The following is an 18,638-nucleotide window of genomic DNA, read 5'->3' as shown; positions in this document are numbered from 1 at the left end:
TTTTTGTAAGAGAACCTTTATCTGGTGCAATCACTGAGGTGGAAGAAGTAACGCCCAGGGGAAATGAGCTTGGGGAACACGGTATGGAGGAAGGGCCGTGGGAGTGAGGAGCCAGTGGCAGCGTGCCCGGGTCGGGGAGGGAGGGGAAGGCTGGCGCTGGGAGGGAGAGCGCCCTGGTGGATGTTTTTAAATGACATTTGAGTTCCATTTGCTGCGGATTGCTGAGTTAGATTGACCATTTTCTTTCGTTTTTCTGTTGCGCTTGCTTGGCCATCCCTAGATTTCTTGGCTCTTACCCTAGCTATGACTACTTGAGAAGGAGCGTCAAGTGGTAAGCCTGGCGTCCACGTGAGGCTGTTCCATCAGGTGTGCCTCCCCGTCCTTGGCGTTATGTGCACTCCCAGATTCGAACGCATCCTCAAACGCTCGTGTCAGTGCGGAAAGCAGGCTAGCGGCTCAGCTTTAAAGCTGAGGTCCCGCGGGAGTCAGAGTCCCTCGACATGTCTGTTGGGGGTGCACATAATGCCAGGCAGCCGGCTCCGCGAAGGTGTGGATGGCGGTGTGCCCGCGATGGGTCTGGCAGGGTTCTTCTGTGTGCGTTCTCTGTGTCCCCGTGAACAATGGCAGCCGGAGCAAGTACGCGTGCGCAGCACAGTCTGACTTCAGGGAGCCTAAAGGAGCAGGATCTGATCCCCTCGCTGTCAGCACAGGTGGATCTGGGAGGTCGAGGGCCACATTTAAAGTGAACGGTGCCGTTCCCTCCTGCCCTGGAGCGGCCACACTTGCTCGCTGACCTGGTGCCTCTGCCCTCAACAGGCCGAGTTTGCGGAGTTGTCCCCGAGACCGATGCCCAAAGCCAAAAGCACTCACTGCCGCCCTCTGAAGGAGGGGCTGGCTCCATGCGTGCGCCGTTTCGGGGCACACCGGAGTAGCCTTGGCTCTCGGATATGAAATCAGAAATGAGCCTAAGGAAGGTCTTGGCCTGTGAATATTTTTAAAAACATTTGCAAGACACGTTTAAATCGCAAACAGCAGAGTGAGCTAGTCCACGTGTACCCACAATCCCGTTTGCCTCTGGTTGCCATCGCCTGGGTGTTTCCCTGCAGTGCCTGTGTGTCTGCATCCCGTGTGCTGCTGAGCGGGGGGATCTGTTTGCCTATTCTGCTGGAGGAGCTGCCATACTCCTAAGAGCACATTGTGGAATCTCTAGATAAAAAAGCTGAGCGATGCGTGGAGGAGAATGTGTTTGTCCGTGTTCAGGGTTGGCATTTCTTCGTCTCTTCCCAGGAGCAAGTCTGTTGACACTGATGCCTTCGGCGACAGACGCTATGACCCCGTCCAGCCCACGCCACCCCCACCCCCGCTGCCCGCCCAGTACTCCCAGCCTCCGCAGCCCAGCTCCATGCTCCACGCCCACGCTAAAGGAGCCCACGGGGAAGGTAGGACGCCCAGAAGATGGCAGCACCCCTATTAATTCTCATAAAACTAAATCTCGCTTCGAAGCACGTCATTTTTCTTGTAAGAAATACATAGCCCAGCCGGTGTGGCTCTGGTTGAGCGTCGACCTAGGAACCAGGAGGTCATGGCTCGATTCCCGGTCAGGGCACACGCCTGGGTTGCGGGCTCCATCTCCAGTGTGGGACTTGCAGGAGGCAGCCGATCTGTGATTCTCTCTCATCATGGATGCTTCTATCTCTTTCTCTCCCTTCCTCTCTGAAATCAATAACATAAAATTTTTTTAAAGTTTTAAAAATAGCTGTGTGTTTTTTTCCAGGTAACTCGGTGTCATTGGATTTTCAGAATTCTTTAGTGTCCAAACCAGAACCTCCTCCATCTCAGAACAAGCCAGTCGCTTTCCGAACGATGAGCCGCGAGGACCCTGCTCAGCCTGCCTTCTACCCCCAGAAAAGCTTCCAGGACAAGGCGCCCGTGAACGGCACCGAACAGCCTCAGAAAACGGTGGCCCCGGCCTACAACCGCTTCACCCCCAAGCCCTACACCAGCTCCGCGCGGCCATTTGAGCGCAAGTTTGAAAGCCCGAAGTTCAGCCACAACCTTCTGCCGAGTGAAACTGCTCACAAGCCTGACGTGTCTTCGAAAGTCCCGGCTTCTCCCAAGACCCTGGTGAAGGCCCAGCCTCCCGAGTTTGACAGCGGAGTGGAGACCTTCTCCATTCACGCCGAGAAGCCCCGGTACCACGTGAACAGCGTCAGCGCCGGGCCCAGAGCCGTTCCCGGGAGGTGAGCGCCCTCCTCCGGCCGTGACCTGTCAGGCAGGATTGGCGGTGGCTTAGCTGATTTGGGACTTCACAGGATCGTTTTGGCTCAAACTTGATCCTGGGTACTGTTTTGTTTTTGTTTTTTAATATAATTCTATTAATTTCAGAGGGGAAGCAACAGGGAAAGAGAGTTAGAAACATGAACGATGAGGGAATCATTGATTGGCTGCCTCCTGCAGGCCTCCCACTGGATATCAAGCCTGCAACCTGGGCATATGGCCTGGACCAGACTCAAACCTGGGACCCTTCCAGTCCACAGGCTGATGCTCTATCCACTGAGCCACACCAGGTAGAGCCTCAGCACTGTTGACCAAAACGTTGCCATGAACGCTAGCATGCAAGAGGCACAAGAAATCATGAAGCTGATGGTCCCCTGTGGCCAGTAGGCCTTTTCCTTAGCCCACTTTTACCTGGGACTGAGTCGAGTGACATTACTTGTGTGCGCCCCGGTTGTATAGCTGCGGTGTGGGTACAGCTGCAGATCCAGCTATTCTCTTACCAGCCATGGCTTCCTGTGACCCCAGAACCAGCGGCATCCATGTTCCTCAGCCACTGTTCCCTCAGCAATGATGTTAAAAGAAACAAAGGTGGCCCTGGCCAGTTTGGCTCAGTGGATAGAACATCAGTCCGTGGACTGAAGGGTCCCGGGTTTGATTCCAGTCAAGGGCACATGCACCTTTGTTGCTGGCTCGATCCTTAGCCCTGGGAGTCACATCGGCCCTAAAAACGTTAGCTGTTCAGGTAGGGCGCTCCCTGGTGGCGGGGACGGGGAACGGTGCAGCCCGTGTAGGCGGGAGTGGACTCACGCGTGTTTCTGATCTCAGCCCGTCGGCCGTGGAGGAGGACAACGACGAGGACGGCCACACGGTGGTGGCCACGGCCCGGGGCGTGTTCAGCAGCAACGGCGGGGTGCTGAGCTCCATCGAGACGGGCGTCAGCATCATCATCCCCCAGGGAGCCGTCCCCGAGGGCGTGGAGCAGGAGATCTACTTCAGGGTCTGCCGCGATAACAGCATGCTCCCGCCGCTCGACAAGGAGAAAGGTGACGCTTCCCACTCAGGGAGGCGCTGGGCCCTCCTGCCCGCTGGCCAGGCAGAGCTGCTGCTCCGTCAGGGGCCCGGCTGCTGTCCGGGCACGCGGGTCCCGCGGCGAGGCCCCGGTCTGGCCTCCCCTCAGCATGCTCCTCCTGTCTGCCGGGCGGTCTCCACGTCTGCCTTCGAGTCATTCCCTCCCTCCGCCATCTCTAGAGACGGGAGGGAGCACCCACACAGCCAGGCGCTGCTCGGTGCCTGTCGCCTGCTGGGAGAACAGCCTTGTGAGACGGCTCTGCCTCCCACCGGGCCCAGCACCAGCAGACAGCAGGGAGGGAGTGCCCTGTCCGGCGTGACAGCCCGCATTGGGGCTCCTTCAGGAATCGGGTGCTGCTGTCCTGTCTTCCCGCGTTTGTCAGGGTGCCGGGATGGTCAGACACGGCTCCTCTAGAGCCTTTGAGCAGAGCTCCCTGCCGGGCTCGCCTTCCTGTCCCTCACTTCCCAGCATCTGGCCACAGTGCTAACGCGTGGTGGCCCTGCCTGAGCCCCACACCAGTCTGTGGCTTTGGAAACTCAGGACGGACGTGCGCGTGTCCCCTACACGGAAGAACCTGTGCCCGCCCGCAGGAGCCAGCAGCTCTGGCTGCTCATCCCTGGAAACGGGCTGCTTGGAGTGAAATGTGCTGGGAGTGCTCACGTGGGTTTCCCACAGTTAGTGGATGGGTGACGTGGCGACATGATTTGGGGATACACTGGGTTAAGTCGCTGCTAGAACACGTAGAACTACCTGTGTGGCTCCCGCTCCGTTTCCTTAGCGCTGCTGTAGAGAGCTAAGCAGTGAGCTTGTCGTTAATACTATCAGAAGGTGAGGAGGAGCGGGGTGCGGAGGAAGACACCACCTACCCTCTCCCCCTCCAGGTGAGACCCTGCTGAGCCCGCTGGTGATGTGTGGGCCCCATGGCCTCAAGTTCCTGAAGCCCGTGGAGCTGCGCCTGCCACACTGTGCGTCCATGACTCCTGACGGTTGGTCTTTTGCTCTAAAATCATCCGACTCCTCGTCGGGTACGCTCCTTCACTCTGTCCTTTGGGGCTTTGGGACTGTCGTTGATTAACCTTGGGCTGAGGGCAAACCTTTGTGCTGTATCGGCTGAATGAGCAGGGAAGGCAGAGAGGTGTCTGCCTTTCAGCCATTGATGATTGGCCAAAGGGGGACTTTCTTGATGGCAGCAAAATGATGTCTTCTGCCAGAAATGTCAAGATGGGAGGCCTGGCTGGGCTGCTCAGCTGGTGGAGTGTCCTCCTGTAATGAAGGTTGCAGGTTTGATCCCCAGTCAGGGCACATGCAAGAATCAACCAATAAAGCTTGATTAAGTGGGACAACCAATCTCTCTCTCTCTCTCTCTCTCTCTCTCTCTCTCTCACTATCACTTTCTCTCCCTCTTCCCCATTCCTCTCTCTCTAAAAAATACATACATACATACATAACTAAGTAAGTAACTTTTTTAAGGTGCAGTGGGAGAATTGATGTTATCCTACATATGCAGGCATTTTCACCTTCTTACTAAAATGATTTGACTCCTTTTATATGATTTCTATTTTGGGTCACTGTTCTTTAGTTTTTCAATCCTCAACGCATGTGTAACAGGAACCTGAAAGACCACCTTCCACACTACTTTTGTGGATTTGTGTTAGGGTCCTAATTGCAAAGCTCCCATTTATACTCACGTTTCTCACTTCCTTGGGCGACTGGTCAGTTACCAGTTGGAACTTTGTGTATTTGGGGTTTGGTCACTTTACTTGATCCTGATTTAGAAAAATAAGAATGTATAGTCCTGCTTCTGAATTTTTGGTAAACCTGGTGAGTATTATGCAGTATCATATTAAAGTAGTTTCATTGCTACCTTTACCCAGTGGCCAGATAAGTTTCCAATGAACGAGTAAAAAATGTTTTACATAAATGTTAAAGGCACTCTTTAAAATTAAATACCCATTGCATTTTGAAATTACTTATTACATGTTCCTACAAGCTAATATCTTTTTAAAGTATGATGCTTTGTAATACACTGTAATACGAAGCAAGAATTCTCATGATCTGTCTGTCCACAGTGTGTTAATTGTCATAGTTTCAGGTTATAATCTAGCGGGTCAGCATTTCTATACCTTACCATGTGTTCACGCCACTGGCTCGGGTCGTCCTCTAGTTTGGGTATAAATGCAGCATGATAAGGACAAAGAAGGAAACTGTATGTGAACATGTGTGTGTGTTGGCCTGTGGTTGCAAAGCGCTGTGGCTAGTGACTGCGGATGACGTGAGCTTGCTTCCCTCACAGGTGACCCTAAGACCTGGCAAAACAAGTGTCTTCCTGGAGACCCCAACTACCTGGTGGGGGCCAACTGCGTGTCCGTCCTGATCGACCACTTCTGACTCCGGACCGGACCAGGCTGTGGTCTCGGAGCCCGGGCTGGCCTTCCTCTCTGAGCAGAACCACTCTCCCCAGTATTACACGCCCCGAGTCTGCGCGTGGGCCCTGCGGAGCGCGCTGTCTGAACCGACGCCTCGAGAGCGCCCTCCTGCGCCGTGGGCAGAAGACACCGCCAACTGCGGGCTGTGCCGGAAGAACGTGGCCTCGCGAGGGGTTCACAGACGTTGGCTTCGTAATGACAACTGTACTTCCTGTGGTCACTGCTTCACTTCACACACTGATTTCCGTTAAAATTCCAGCCAGGAGAGGGGTGCATCTGAGTTCTGTTCTTTTCAAAGTACACGGTTTCCCACTTGACGGTGGCCCTGGCCTGGTGCACACGTTATGTTGTTATGCATGGGGTAGCAGGCACACATCTAGATGCACCTGGGACTGAACAGATGGACAGCCAGCGGATTGGTCGCCTTGGGGCGGAGGTCCCGCAAAGACGCTGACTGACTGTCCATGAAAACATGCTTCTTGGGGAAGGGCACCACAGCACGTGCCTGTGCCGGGCCTCGATCTCGAATTCACCACGTCACCGGCACACTAACCAGCAGGAATGCCTTACCTCCTGTACCTAATCCTCGGTCGTCTCTGTGTAGGCTAGGTCTCCATGGCTTCCGGGTGCGTCCCGACACTGAATCATGACGCGGGCGGGGCAGATTGTAGGGGGTGGTTGCAGGAGCGTGCTGTCACCCAGAAGGGAATGATGGTGTGATTTGGGGGTTTGGGGGGGCAAGGGGCAGTGGTAGCTTGCTTTGTTTTTTTGTCTTTTCTTTTTGGCTATGCATTCAAAAATTTTGCTGTTTTAAGGATGCTTGTACATAACGCGTGCATACCACTTTTGTTCTTGGTTTGTACATTAACTTTTATAAACTTTCCCTTTTTTATACATAAACAAAACCAAGTTTCTTAAGGCTACCTTTGTATTCTCTCCTGTACCTCTTGAGCCTTGAACTTTGACCTCTGCAGCAATAAAGCAGCATTTTTATGACACACACAAGGTCATTTTTTAAAGAGAAATGCACAGAGTTGTTACATTTTTAAGTGCTGCATTTAAAAGATACAGTTACTCAGAATTCTCTAGTTTGATTAAACTCTTGCAAAATCCCCCTCCTGTAATTTGTGATACACTGCTGTGCCCTAAAGTGTATTTTTGTACTAATAGACGATTTATTACGGCACATCAGCCCGACTTCCGTTTGGATAATACACCACTACATTCTGTTAACCATTAGGTGTGACTGGATTTCTTTTGCGGTTATTAAAAAAAAAAAAGTCTCAAATTTCTAAATCTGCAGAATAAAACTTTTAAAATAAAGTGCTGGCTTGATCTATTGGCTCACTGTTTGTGGATTCGTGCAGCTTTGTAAGTCCTTTTAAATCCACAGGAGGCCTGGTGGGTGGGTGTGGCGCGTGTCCCTGTGCCCAGAGGGTCCTGTGGAGACGGAGCAAGAGGAGAAACATGTGACCCCGAGAGCGTCCCACGTGTCTATCAGTGTACATGCGTGTGTGGGTGTGTGTCTGTGCTCCCTAGAGCCTTCTGCAGGCCCCGTCCTGGGAATGGAGCCCACAGCCCTGGACTGGAGACCAGGAATACAGCCTTGACCTGGTTTATGGGTTGAGCCTCCATGACTGAGCCACCCCGACCTGGCATGTTGTCCCTTCTTTAAAGAAACTATTCAAGGACTTCCGGTTCAAGGTGACCCTCATCCTTCAAAACCAAATGATGAATTTTGCTCCATTATTTTCTGTTCCGTTGATGGATGAGAATTACCAACTCCCGTGTGCCTTGACTCACAATTTTGATTCGTTTTCCCCAAAGGCATAACTTTAACCCCCCATGTATAATTATGTCTGAGTCAGTGTGTGTGAACGTGAAGAATCGCTTAGTCTAATGAAATTGTGGCGCTGTAAGTTGCTTTTAACCCGATTTCATAGTAATGCCAGTTTCTTTTAAGTGGGACTTCCTTCTCAGCCTCATCTGTTATTGTTCCTCAGGGGCTCCCCACAGAATTCTCATCGGTAGCTCAGAAGTTTCAGGAACTTCAGTTTTCACATGGAGCTTAGGATATAGAATTCAAATGAATGGATAGTGGTTGACCACTACCTGCTAAGGACTTGTCAGGCGTATTACAGAGTGCTTATTAACCGGAGACTGTCACCCAGCATCTGTAGAGTGTCTTCATCGTTGCAAAATACGTTTATCTATTTGCAATCTTATTTTTATGTTCATTGGTAAGAGAACATGGATTGGTGGTTTCCCATATGTGCCTTGACTCAGGATAGGACCTGCCACCCAGTTATGTGCCCGGAGCAGGAACTGAACCCACAACCCTGGCGTGTGCCCTGAACAAATGGAACTGGAACTGGTGACCTGATTCATGGGTCCACGCTCAACCACTGAGCCACACCAGCCGGGCAGTAATTCTGTATTTCGTTTTGAGGAGCAGCCAGGTGGTTTTCCATCTGCCTCCTTTTCCATTCCCGCCAGCAATGAATAGGGGTCTGATTTCTCTACATCCATGCCTTCACTTGTCATTCACAGGTGTTTGCTTTTTACTATCTTTTTACTGATTTCAGAGAGAGAGACACATCAATGATGAGCGAATCGTGAATCCGCTGCCTCCTGCACCCCCCCCCACACACACACACTGGAGATTGAGCCCACAACCTATGTATGCATGTGCCCTGACCGGGAATCGAACCTGGGATCCTTCAATCTGCAGGCGGACGCTCTACCCACTGAACCAAACAGGCTAGGGCTAGTAGTAGGTTTGAATATATCTTGAGTGGATGTACTAGTCAAGAGGTATGTCATTGTATAGTTATTGTGGTAAACTATATATAGGATAAAAATTACCGTTGGAGCCAAATGTCGGGTGCAATTGGGTGACATTGAGCTCATTCTCATGGTCGTGCCGCCATCCTCAGCACCGTCCATCCACAGAACCCTCATCTTCCCTAACTGAGACTGCCCCCTTCAAACAGTTACCCCCCTCCCCGCCCCACCTCCCTCCCTGTGGCCTCTTGTACTCTCTGTGTCTATGAACGGGACTACTATAGGCACCTCACCTAAGTGGACTCCTCTAGGATCTGACCTTCTGTCACCGGCTTATCTCCCTCGGCACGGGTCCGCATTTCCTGCCTTTTTACGACACCACATTTTGCTTCTCCACTCATCCGTGGATGGACCGGTGGCTTATTCCCACCGATTGGCTATTGTGTGCTACTCGGCTTTACCCACTGGAGTGCAGGTACCCCCGAGTCCCTGTTTCCAGACCTTGGGGACATAGACACAAGAGTGGAATTCCTGGATCCGTAAGGATCATATGGTAATTCTATGTGTCTTTCTTTTGGAAACACCGTATTGTTTTCCATTGGTGCTTAGAGAGCCTTTGGTTGGAGGTGTGAATAAATGAATGAATAAGGTGACTACGGGAGACGGAAATTTCCTGGCAGCCGGGGGGACCTTGCTCTGGCACTGTTCCAAGCTCTGCGACTTTCTAGAGAACGTCTCCAGGAGACGTGACTTTATACGCCAGCACTCTAAAGGATGCCTGAAGGGGCTCCGTCCTGCGAGAGATAAGAACCAGAGGAGAAAGCAGCACTGGCGGCAGGCCAGCGTTTTGAGGTCAGCCACTTTATCGGCGGTGTTCCCCACCCCCTGTGCGTCCCCTTGGCCATCCCATTAAATTGGAAAATGGATCCCATCCCTGCTAAGGTGTTGGCTGATAAAGGCTTGAGCTATGGCCCCTTCCAGGGGAATTTGCATTTTAATAGAGGCTCAGCGAGCCCCAAAGGAATCGATATCTCTTAATGGTGAAATTTCAAGCATCCGGGAGGCCCTGCACCGCGTTTTCTTATCCAGCTGGGGGTCTCTCTCCGATCTCCCGCAGGCTGTGGGGGCGTAACCCACCATTTCCCATTAGCACATGCTATGCACGTTGCCTTTTTATGCCTCCTCTCTTCAGACTTCTTAACACGCCCGGGTCTCGTAACATATCAACACACCCTTTTCCCACGCAGGGTGGTCTAAATGGTCACCCCACCCGGTCACAAGGCGAAATAGGACCATCAAAACTTGCCAACTTTCTCGGTATTCCAAGGAAGGCGGCGATAATCAAGTATATTTACAACCTTAACCTGGCAGAAGGGAGTGGAGATGATTTAATAGGTCCTTTTTTTTAAAAAAAAAAATGTATTTTTTCATTGATTTCAGAGAGGGAGAGGGAGAGAGAAACATCCATGATGAGAGACAATCATGGATCGGCTGCCTCCTGCACGCCCCCTACTGGGGATCGACCCTGCAACCTCCGCATGTGCCCTGACCAGGAATCCAACCTGGTTCCTAGGTCGACGCTCAACCATTGAGCCACACCAGCCGCGCTTGATAGGTCCTTAAATTCGTTTTATGCGGTTCCTGTTACACCCAAACTTTCCACTTGGATCCAGAGCCTTGCAAATGAGAGGTGGGTTTCAGACCTCCGTTATTGCGGGGCTGGGGGTGTTTTCCACGCAATGCCTTCCGGGCCGGGTCCGCGGGGGCTGGCCGGGGACCCTCTGCCACTGCGGCAAAGGCAAAGCGGCGCCTGGGATCTCGCCATTGCGCTCGGGGAGGCTGCTCGCAGCCGCCAACGCCTGGGACAGAGCGTTTGGAAATACTGATCACACCTGCGCTCCCCACCGGCCCGGCGGTCTCTAAGGGCTCCCCTAACCCGACCCGCACCCCCAAAGGCGCGCACCCGGGCTCTGCCCGCGCGCCCCAACCCCGGGAGGCGGCTGCCCTCGCCCTTGACGCGCCGCCTGCGGTGCCCACTTCCATCCTGGCGACCCGAAAGCTCCCGCGGCCGCACCTGCGCCTGCGCGCTCCCGGCCCCGGCGCGCGCGGCTCCCAGGACAGACCGGCTCGCGCACGCGCACGCGCACGCGCTCGGGCCGGGGAGCGCACGCGCACGCGCGCGGGGAGCGCGCGGGAGGCGGCGGGAGAGGGCGCAGCGCGGCGCGCCGGGCGGCGCTGTGCGGGGCGGCGGCGGCGGCGGCGGCATGGACGCGGGCACCGGCTGGGGTTGCGGGCGCCCGGCTCCCCGCCCGCGGCCGCCGCACCCCCCGCGGCCCGCAGCCAGGCCGCCCCCGCGCCCGGCGCAACTTGCCGCCTCAGACCCGCGGTGAGGCGAGGCGCGGCGGCGGCGCGATGCCTCCTCCGGCCGGCGGTGCCCGCGCGCTGCCCCGCAGCCTGTCCCGCCTGCGCCCGTGCCCCGGCCGCTCGCGCGTGGTGCTGGCGCTCGGGGCCACGCAGATGGCGCTCGGCTGCCTCATCGTGGCCGTGAGCTTCGCCGCGCTGGCGCTCACCACGTCGGCCCGCGTCCGCCACTCGTGCCCGTTCTGGGCCGGCTTCTCGGTGAGTGTCCGCGGCCCGGCGCGCGCGGGCGGGCGGGGGACGGACTTCCCAACTCCGGGCGCGCAACTCCGGGGACCCTCCCGCCCCGCACCCGCCTCCCGCCCCCGTCCGAGCGCCCTTCCCCGCCGCGGAGCCCCGCTACTTTCCGGAGAGGAGCCGGCCTGTGCGCCCGGACCGGCCCCCGCCTCTCCCCTGACCCCCACCCCGACCCCGACCCGCTCCCCCATCCGCCAGCCAAGCGGCTGCCGCGGGCCGGGGCGGGGCTGGGCGTGGGGCTGAGGGTTCAGCCGGGTCAGGGAGGCTCGGGGCGCGGGGACCCGGCGTTTCCCGCGTCCGCAGCCGCCCCGCAGCCTGGCGTCCGGGGCCCCGTCTTCTGAGACGCTGTGATTCCCCCATAAACGAAGCCTCCGTACGGGAAAGCCACCAGGACATCGCTCTCCAGGGCTTGTCTCCAAGAGTGTGGTGGTTTGGCCATTTTAAAGCCTTATGGTGAAAGTTGCTCCTCCTTCTCCTCTGCCCCCTCCCCCCAGCCCCATCCTCATCCTCATCACCAGCCCCAAATTTAAAAAAGACAGTGGGCCACCCCGCTGGCAGGGCTCAGTGGATGAGCATTGACTTAGGACCCAGGAGATCAGGGTACGTGCCCAGGTTGCGGGCTCCATCCCCAGTAGGGGGCGTGCAGGAGGCAGCTGATCCGTGATTCTCTCTCATCATTGATGTTTCTCTCTCTCCCTCTCCCTTCCTCTCTGCAATTATATATATATATTTTTTTAAAAAAAGAGTGGGCCCATGGAAACAGGACAAATCTACGCAGCCCCTATATATTTATTTGTAAAGAGAGGCAGGCACTTCTGAGAACTCTTGCCATCTGTGGCCGCCTTGGGGTTTAGGCATAAGGATCCGCTCAGTGTATGTTTTATTGTGTGTGTGTGTGTGTGTGTGTGTGTGTGTTTTAAAATATTTTTGTTGATTTAAGAGAGGAAGGAGGAGAGAGAGAGAAAAAGAGAGAGAGAGAAAATCCATGATGAGAGAGCATCATGGATCAGTTGCCTCCTGCATGCCCCCCACGGGGGATCTAGCCCACAACCCGGGTACGTGCCCTTGACTGGAATCGAACCCGGGACCCTTCAGTCTGCAGGCTGACGCTCTAGCCACTGAGCCACACCAGCCAGGGCCATGCAGTATGTTCTTGATTCCACCTCGGGGAAATCCAGGAGCAAGCCTTGGGGATGGATGGATGGATGTGTGGTGTGTGTTCTTGAGTTTTGCATTTTCAATGTTTCTGCCCTGCCTTGTGGGCTGGTGTCCTCTGCTGTCCGATTCCTCTGCGTGGCTTTTCACCTGAGGTCCCAGCAGGGAGGAGGCTGGAGGCAGGGATCCAGGAGCTGTGATTCAGATGGGCCACTCACCATATATAGTCTCTGCACATCTGTTGCTCAGGGCTTTTTTTTATGTTATTTAATATGCACTGTTTTCGTATCGGCTGACTGGTGGGCGCTGGCTGAGGTTGGCGTGTGCTGGCACCCGCCTACAGGTGGCAGACTGGTAACTTTAGTTTCCCTTCATCACCCCTCTCCGAATACCCTCTTTCCCCATTGTGCCTGTAGCCATGACTTTGGGACTCCCAAAGGGCATAACCAGAGCTGCCTTTAAAAAAAAAAAAAATATATATATATATATATATATATATATATATATATATATATATATATATATATATATATATATATATATCAGAAAGGAAGGAAGAGGAGAGAGAGAGAGAAACATCCATGAGAGAGAATCATGGATCGGTTGCTCCTGCACGCCTCCCACTGGGGATGGAGCCCACAACCAGGGCGCATGTGCTCTGACCAGGAATTGAACCCTGACCTCCTGGTTCATAGGTGGACCGGCGCTCTACCACTGAGCCACAAGGGCCAGGCGCTGTCCCTTTTAAACGGAGCTCTTCAGTGTTCGTGGCTGGATGTTTTGATGTTCAGCCCGAGCTCGGCAGAAAAATTTGCCTGCAGGGCCCTGGGGGTCGTGTCTTCTATCCGGGTCTGTCAGTCGGCCCCTGTACTGCTGCGTAGTTCAAAGCAGGTGGCCCCCGAGTCTTTCTTTTGCCCTTTTCAAAGGTCAGGGAGAGATCAGATCTGAAACCAGGCAGCGAATGGAAAACAGCTTTTCTTTAAGGTTCAGTACTTAAGGCTAAGACATCCCCCAGAAGGAAATGTTTAAAGAGGGATTTGAAAAGAAAATCTCGCTGCACATGAAAAGAGGCCGGCTTCTGAAAGAACCTGACTTCAGATTTCAGAGAAAAGAGAATCCTTGAGTGATTATTTCCTACAGCTTTTAGGAAACACCGGGGCTCACTATTTACTAGTATGTGTGAAATTTCAGCACCACGGAGATTGGCAGTGGCTTAAAGAGCCGAGAGTTCACCCATGGAGGGTACAGACATTGCAGAGCTTGGGTGACCATACAAAGTACCACAAACTGGGGGTCTTAAGCAATACATGTTTATCTCTCACTGCCCTGGGGGGCAGGCAGTCCAAGTTAAGGGTGCCAGCCACCAGTTCCTGGTGAGAGCTCTCTTCCTGGCTTGCATATGGCCACGTGATGGTGGGGGGGAACAGAGGGAGAGAAAGAGATCTGCTCTCTTCTTTTTCTGATAAGGGCACTAATCCCAACACGGGGCCCCACCCTTATGACCTTATCTAACCCCAACCACCCTCTAATACACATGTGTCAAACACAAGGCCCGCGGGCCAAATCCAGCCCGCCAGGCCTTGCAATGTGGCCCGCACCGCGCTGTCATCACTGCACTCCGCTGTCAGTTTATGACATTGTCAGTTTATGACTGTTCAGTAAACCATTCGGCCCGTGATTTAGGCTGGATTTTAGATTTTGGCCCCTTCTCTGATTGAGTTCGACACCCCTACTCTAATACCATCACCTTGAGGACTAGGAGCTTCAACATATGTATATTATTGGAGGTGTGTGTGTGTAGGGGGGGAGAGACACAATTCAGTCCAGAGCAGCATGGGCGATAGTTATGAAAGGCAGAGGGAGAATACTGGTGTTCTTACCTGTGATTACCTAGGCTTGCTTTTGTACTCGCCTACGTTGAAAATGTTTCCATTACTCTCTCTTTTAACGCAGTAAGCACAGACCTATTAGATGCTCCATATTGGTTGGATCCAAAACAGGTCATGGGTTCATGGGCCTGAAGGCTGTGCTGTGATGGAGGACCAGACCAGCAGAGCCCATACCTAGAAGTAGGATTCCTGGAATGGGCACCTTAATGTCATTAAAATTCCAAATTGTTCATCTCCTTTCCCTGCTTTCTATCCCTATGGTTTTTCCCGGTCTAAACATTTCATATAAATGTGCACCTTCTGTGTCTAGCTTATTACTTAGCATAATGTTTTCAAAGTTCATCGATGTTGTAGAAAGAAACAATACTTCCTTTTAATGGCAAATGATATTCCATTATATGGATATACCACATTTTGTTTAACCACCTCGCAGTTGGTGGACATTGGGTTGCCTCCATTTTTTTTGACTAGTCTGAATAATGCTACTATGAACATTAGTGTACATTTCACTTCCAGAATTTCTGTACTTATATTATCCTTGAGGTGAGATATTGTTCTACCACTTTCCTTGATTAGTTATGGTTTCCTTTAGTTCTTGAACATTTAAAAAAGCTTATTTAAAGGTAATTGTCTAGTAAGTCCAGCATCTGTACTTTCTCATAGGCAGTTTATTCTTTATTTATTGCCTTTTCTTGTGTGTTGGACCAAACTTGTTTCTTTCCATGCCTCCTATATTTTCCTCGAAGAGTGCACATGTTTCACGTTGTCGTGCCATAACTCAGTAAATCATATTCTCCCCTCCCATTGGTTTTGTAATGTCTCTGAAGGAATTTTGTGAAGCCTGCATTTCTTAGTGTGTGTGGTCACTGAGGTCTCTGCTTCATTAGCCTATGGTTTGCGGATGATTAGCTGGAAGTTTTCTTAAATACCTGGATCCACAAAAGTCTCCCTGTATTTGCTCCGAGTGCGTGTTGGGGCACATCTTTAATAATCAGCCAGACAGACCGGCCAGTGTGGTTCAGTGGTTGAGCACTGACCCATGAACCAGGAGGTCACTGGTTCGATTCCTGGTCAAGGCACGTGCCCAGGTTACTTTCTAGTTACCGCAGTGTATTGTTTGCCCAAACTGTTAGCATTACCCCGGGAAGCAGAGATTAAAATGTTTACCTGGAAATGTTTTGACCAAAACATCCCTGGGTAGGAGCTTTAGCTGTGGGAGGGTTCCCAGTCAAAGGAACTAAAATAAGCCTTTTGATCTGGTGTTCCAGGGAGCCACCAGGCATTGTCAAAAGAAACAATGGCATTTTCTAGTGAAAGAGCTCCTTTCTGTTCCCTCTGATGTTATGACTGTGGGCTGCTCCCGACAAGGCCACCGCTGGGGAGTGAGGGCTGGAACGGGAGTGGAAGGACCACAAAGCCCAGTGTTCTCACTGAGGTTCAGTCGCTTTTGGTGAACAAACCCTCCCTGTGTTGCTGAACACCTTTTGATACTTTTTAGAGTCCCTAACCAGTTGTTTCTGACCGTTTTTTTGCAGTTTTGCCATAGCTTTTATCAAGAGGTAGAATTTTGCAGCTCTTTAAATGGGGCCCTCCCCCACTCACCTTCTATTAATCTAGAAAAGTTTATTTCAGCATATTTAAGATTATTGTAAAGTTTCCACACACACACACACAAAAAAAAAAAAAAACCCCACAAAAACCCAAAAAACAAAAGACTTCCACTAATTATCCTTGACTGTTCTTGGCGCCAGGAAGTGTAATTTATATTGTTTTGCTTTGTGGTGTTTCTAAAAACACCCAATTAGCCTATTTTCCTAAACTGGGTTTCCCTCTCATGGATGCTTACGGGGCCAGACAGGTAACCAAGGAAGATGCTGCCTCTACTGCTTCTGTCAGTTTCCAGAAGCCAGAGTTTATTGTTAATTTCAGTTCTTATTTTTTTGACATGAAATTCACATAACATAAAATGGATCTTTAAAAAAAAAAAATATATATATATATATATATATATATATATATATATTTATTGATTTCAGAGAGGAAGGGACAGGGAGAGAGGGATAGAAACATCAATGATGAGAAAGAATCATGGATTGGCTGCCTCCTGAACACTCCCTACTGGGGATAGATCCCGCAACCCAGGCAAGTGCCCTGACTGGGAATCGAACTGTGCCCTCCTGGTTCATAGGTAGATGCTCAACCACTGAGCCACACGGGCCAGGTTGCGATGTGGTTCTTAATTTCTCCTTTATTTTTTGAAGGATAGTTGTATAGGATATACAAGTTTTTGTTGACACTTCTTTCTTTTAGCAATTAAAAAAATCTCATTCCACTGCCTGCTGGCCTTCATGTTGTTGTTGTTTTAATTCTCACCCAAAGATATGTTTTTCATTGATGAGAGAGAGAGAGAGGAGAGAGATTTAAAAAAAAAGAAAAAGGAAAAAGGAACGTCTGTACCTGCATGAAGTGCACCCACCCCCTCCCCAAGAGGGTGCCCCTTGGGTCTCCCAGCTCTGGGTGTGGGCATGTCCTCAGGAATCTGCGTGAGTCTCTCTGAACCCCCGTCCCTGCCCCATCTGAGACGAGCAGGTGTCCCTGCCAGGTGTCTTTCACAGCCACATCCTGTGCCCTCATGTTGGCGATGGGCAGGTGTCGGTAATCGGAGGCCGTTATTTGCCAGACGTGGTGTTTTTCTGGTATTAAAAAAAAATCCCTGAGACATTTCATAGACATCAGTGTGTATCCGCTCTCCGAGCTCTCAGGGCTAATAACCAAAGCCAGAATCCTGGCTTCTTGGTCTCCTAGCAACCGATTCTCTCCCAGCCCTTTTCTTCTTTTTTTGAACTTTTTGTTGGAGTCTAACATACACACAGAGAATTGCACAAATTGTCGGGTACTCTGTCAGCTCTGTGTTTTTCTGTGTGTGTTTTTTTTTGCAAAGTGAACATCTCTGCCGAGGCAGCGCCCAGATCAAGAAGCAGAGCCTCCCTGCATCCCAAGAGGCCCTGGTGCCCCCTTCCTGTAACCAGCACCCCAACCCGTCTCCTGAGCCTATATTAATTTTTGCTTGATCTTGACATTTACATAAACGGGAACACAGAGTATGCATTATTTAGTATTGGATTTCTTACACGAAGCAGCATGTTTGTGAAAAGCCGTCCATACCGCTGAGTGCAGCTGCGGTTCACTGGTGTCCATTGCCATTGGGTGAAGATGTCAGATTGGCTTATCAGTCTGCTGTTGGTGGGCATCTGGGGGGCTTCCACGTGGGGCTGTTAGGGTCGGCGCTGCCCCATGCATATGCTTGTGTGTGGACTTGGGGGAACAGGTGCCCCCGTTTGGATGGCGTGTGCATGGGAGTGGAATCTCTGGGCATGCGGTCACCCGTCCTGGTTGCTGGTAGTTTCCCAAAGTGTTGTCTCAATGGCCTCTCCCTTCGGCGCTGTGTGAGGGTTCTGGTTGCTCCTTGATGGCCCTTGGTGGTCCTCTTGTGGCCATTTTGGTGGTCCTCGTGTGGCTGTTTTGGTGGTCCACATGTGGTCATTTTGATGAATTTCTGTGCCAACATGCAGAACACTTGTAACAGCGATGAATTCACCTGCTTGCTTTTTTAAGTTAGCGTTCCAGCCTCGTGCGATGATCTCCTCTCGATTTGGTGTCTGGCTTGGGAGGGCGCAGGCCCCAGGTTATAACCCCCCTGTTTTTAAACACGTTCCCGACCTTAGAACAGGCCATGCCTCTGTGGCCGGAACCCCATCCACGTCTGTCCCAGGCCACCCGCCCGCTGTGTTAACATCTTGCGGAAATAAAGGCCCTCGTCTGCTCAGCATTCCTCCAATATGCCAGTGTCATAACCTTATTAAAAGGAGACGAGATGGCCTGCCACTTCCTTCCTGGGTGCTCGCCAGCCTTCTGCTCAGATAATCCCCTCCCCGCGATCTGAAACTGGCCGTGATTGGCACTGGGCTTATTGATGTGCGGCTCCTCCACTGGCTTTTAAAAAAAATCTATATTGTTGGCTTTCCACCGGCTTTTCTTTTCATCTCCAGGACTCCCATTATGTTTTAAAATGAATATTTAAAAATCCATCTCGTGTATAACAAAGTTAAAGTCAGAGCATCAAGTGGCTGATAATGCAGGCAGCTGTCCGGGCTCTGCCCTGTGTTTATGCACCCCTACCCCAGGGACACCACTTCCCAGTCAGCCAGGCTTGGTTGCTTTTATTCCTTTTTTTTTGGGGGGGGGGGGGAAACAGATAGTCCTTATTTTAAAAAATACATTTTTCTTGATTTCAGAGAGAGGAAGGGATAGAAAGAGAGAGAGAAACATCAATGATGAGAGAGAATCATGGATCGGCTGCCTCCTCCATGCCCCCTATTGGGG

At 51.9% G+C, this 18,638-nt stretch overlaps 2 protein-coding genes across 7 annotated transcripts in view; both read left to right on the top strand.

Moving 5' to 3' along the window:
* The window catches only part of TJP1 (tight junction protein 1), a 48,725-nt gene extending 41,630 nt beyond the window's left edge, over positions 1-7,095 (top strand). For 2 of the 6 annotated variants that reach the window (XM_084869010.1, XM_084869013.1), the window contains 5 exons: positions 1,288-1,439; positions 1,775-2,240; positions 3,103-3,320; positions 4,228-4,311; positions 5,640-7,095. In XM_084869010.1, the coding sequence (XP_084725136.1) occupies positions 1,288-1,439; positions 1,775-2,240; positions 3,103-3,320; positions 4,228-4,311; positions 5,640-5,734 (1,015 nt within the window). In that variant the 3' untranslated portion in view covers positions 5,735-7,095. Of the gene's footprint in view, positions 1-1,287; positions 1,440-1,774; positions 2,241-3,102; positions 3,321-4,227; positions 4,372-5,639 lie in introns of all 6 variants that reach the window. The other 4 variants (XM_084869009.1, XM_084869012.1, XM_084869008.1 and 1 more) reach the window with 2 other exon arrangements.
* Positions 7,096-10,764: 3,669 nt separating this feature from the next.
* Positions 10,765-18,638, top strand: part of ENTREP2 (endosomal transmembrane epsin interactor 2) — a 41,481-nt gene continuing 33,607 nt past the window's right edge. Inside the window, exon 1 of the mRNA XM_084869210.1 lies at positions 10,765-11,175. Within this exon, the coding sequence (XP_084725336.1) occupies positions 10,969-11,175 (207 nt within the window). The 5' untranslated portion in view covers positions 10,765-10,968. The remainder of the gene's footprint in view (positions 11,176-18,638) is intronic.

The sequence above is a fragment of the Pipistrellus hanaki genome (assembly GCF_964339955.1).
Source record: "Pipistrellus hanaki genome assembly, chromosome: 21".
In the NCBI taxonomy this organism is placed as follows: Eukaryota; Metazoa; Chordata; class Mammalia; order Chiroptera; family Vespertilionidae; genus Pipistrellus; species Pipistrellus hanaki.
The sequence above is the reverse complement of the archived record's forward strand: the minus strand, read 5'-3'. Positions and strand labels throughout refer to the sequence as shown.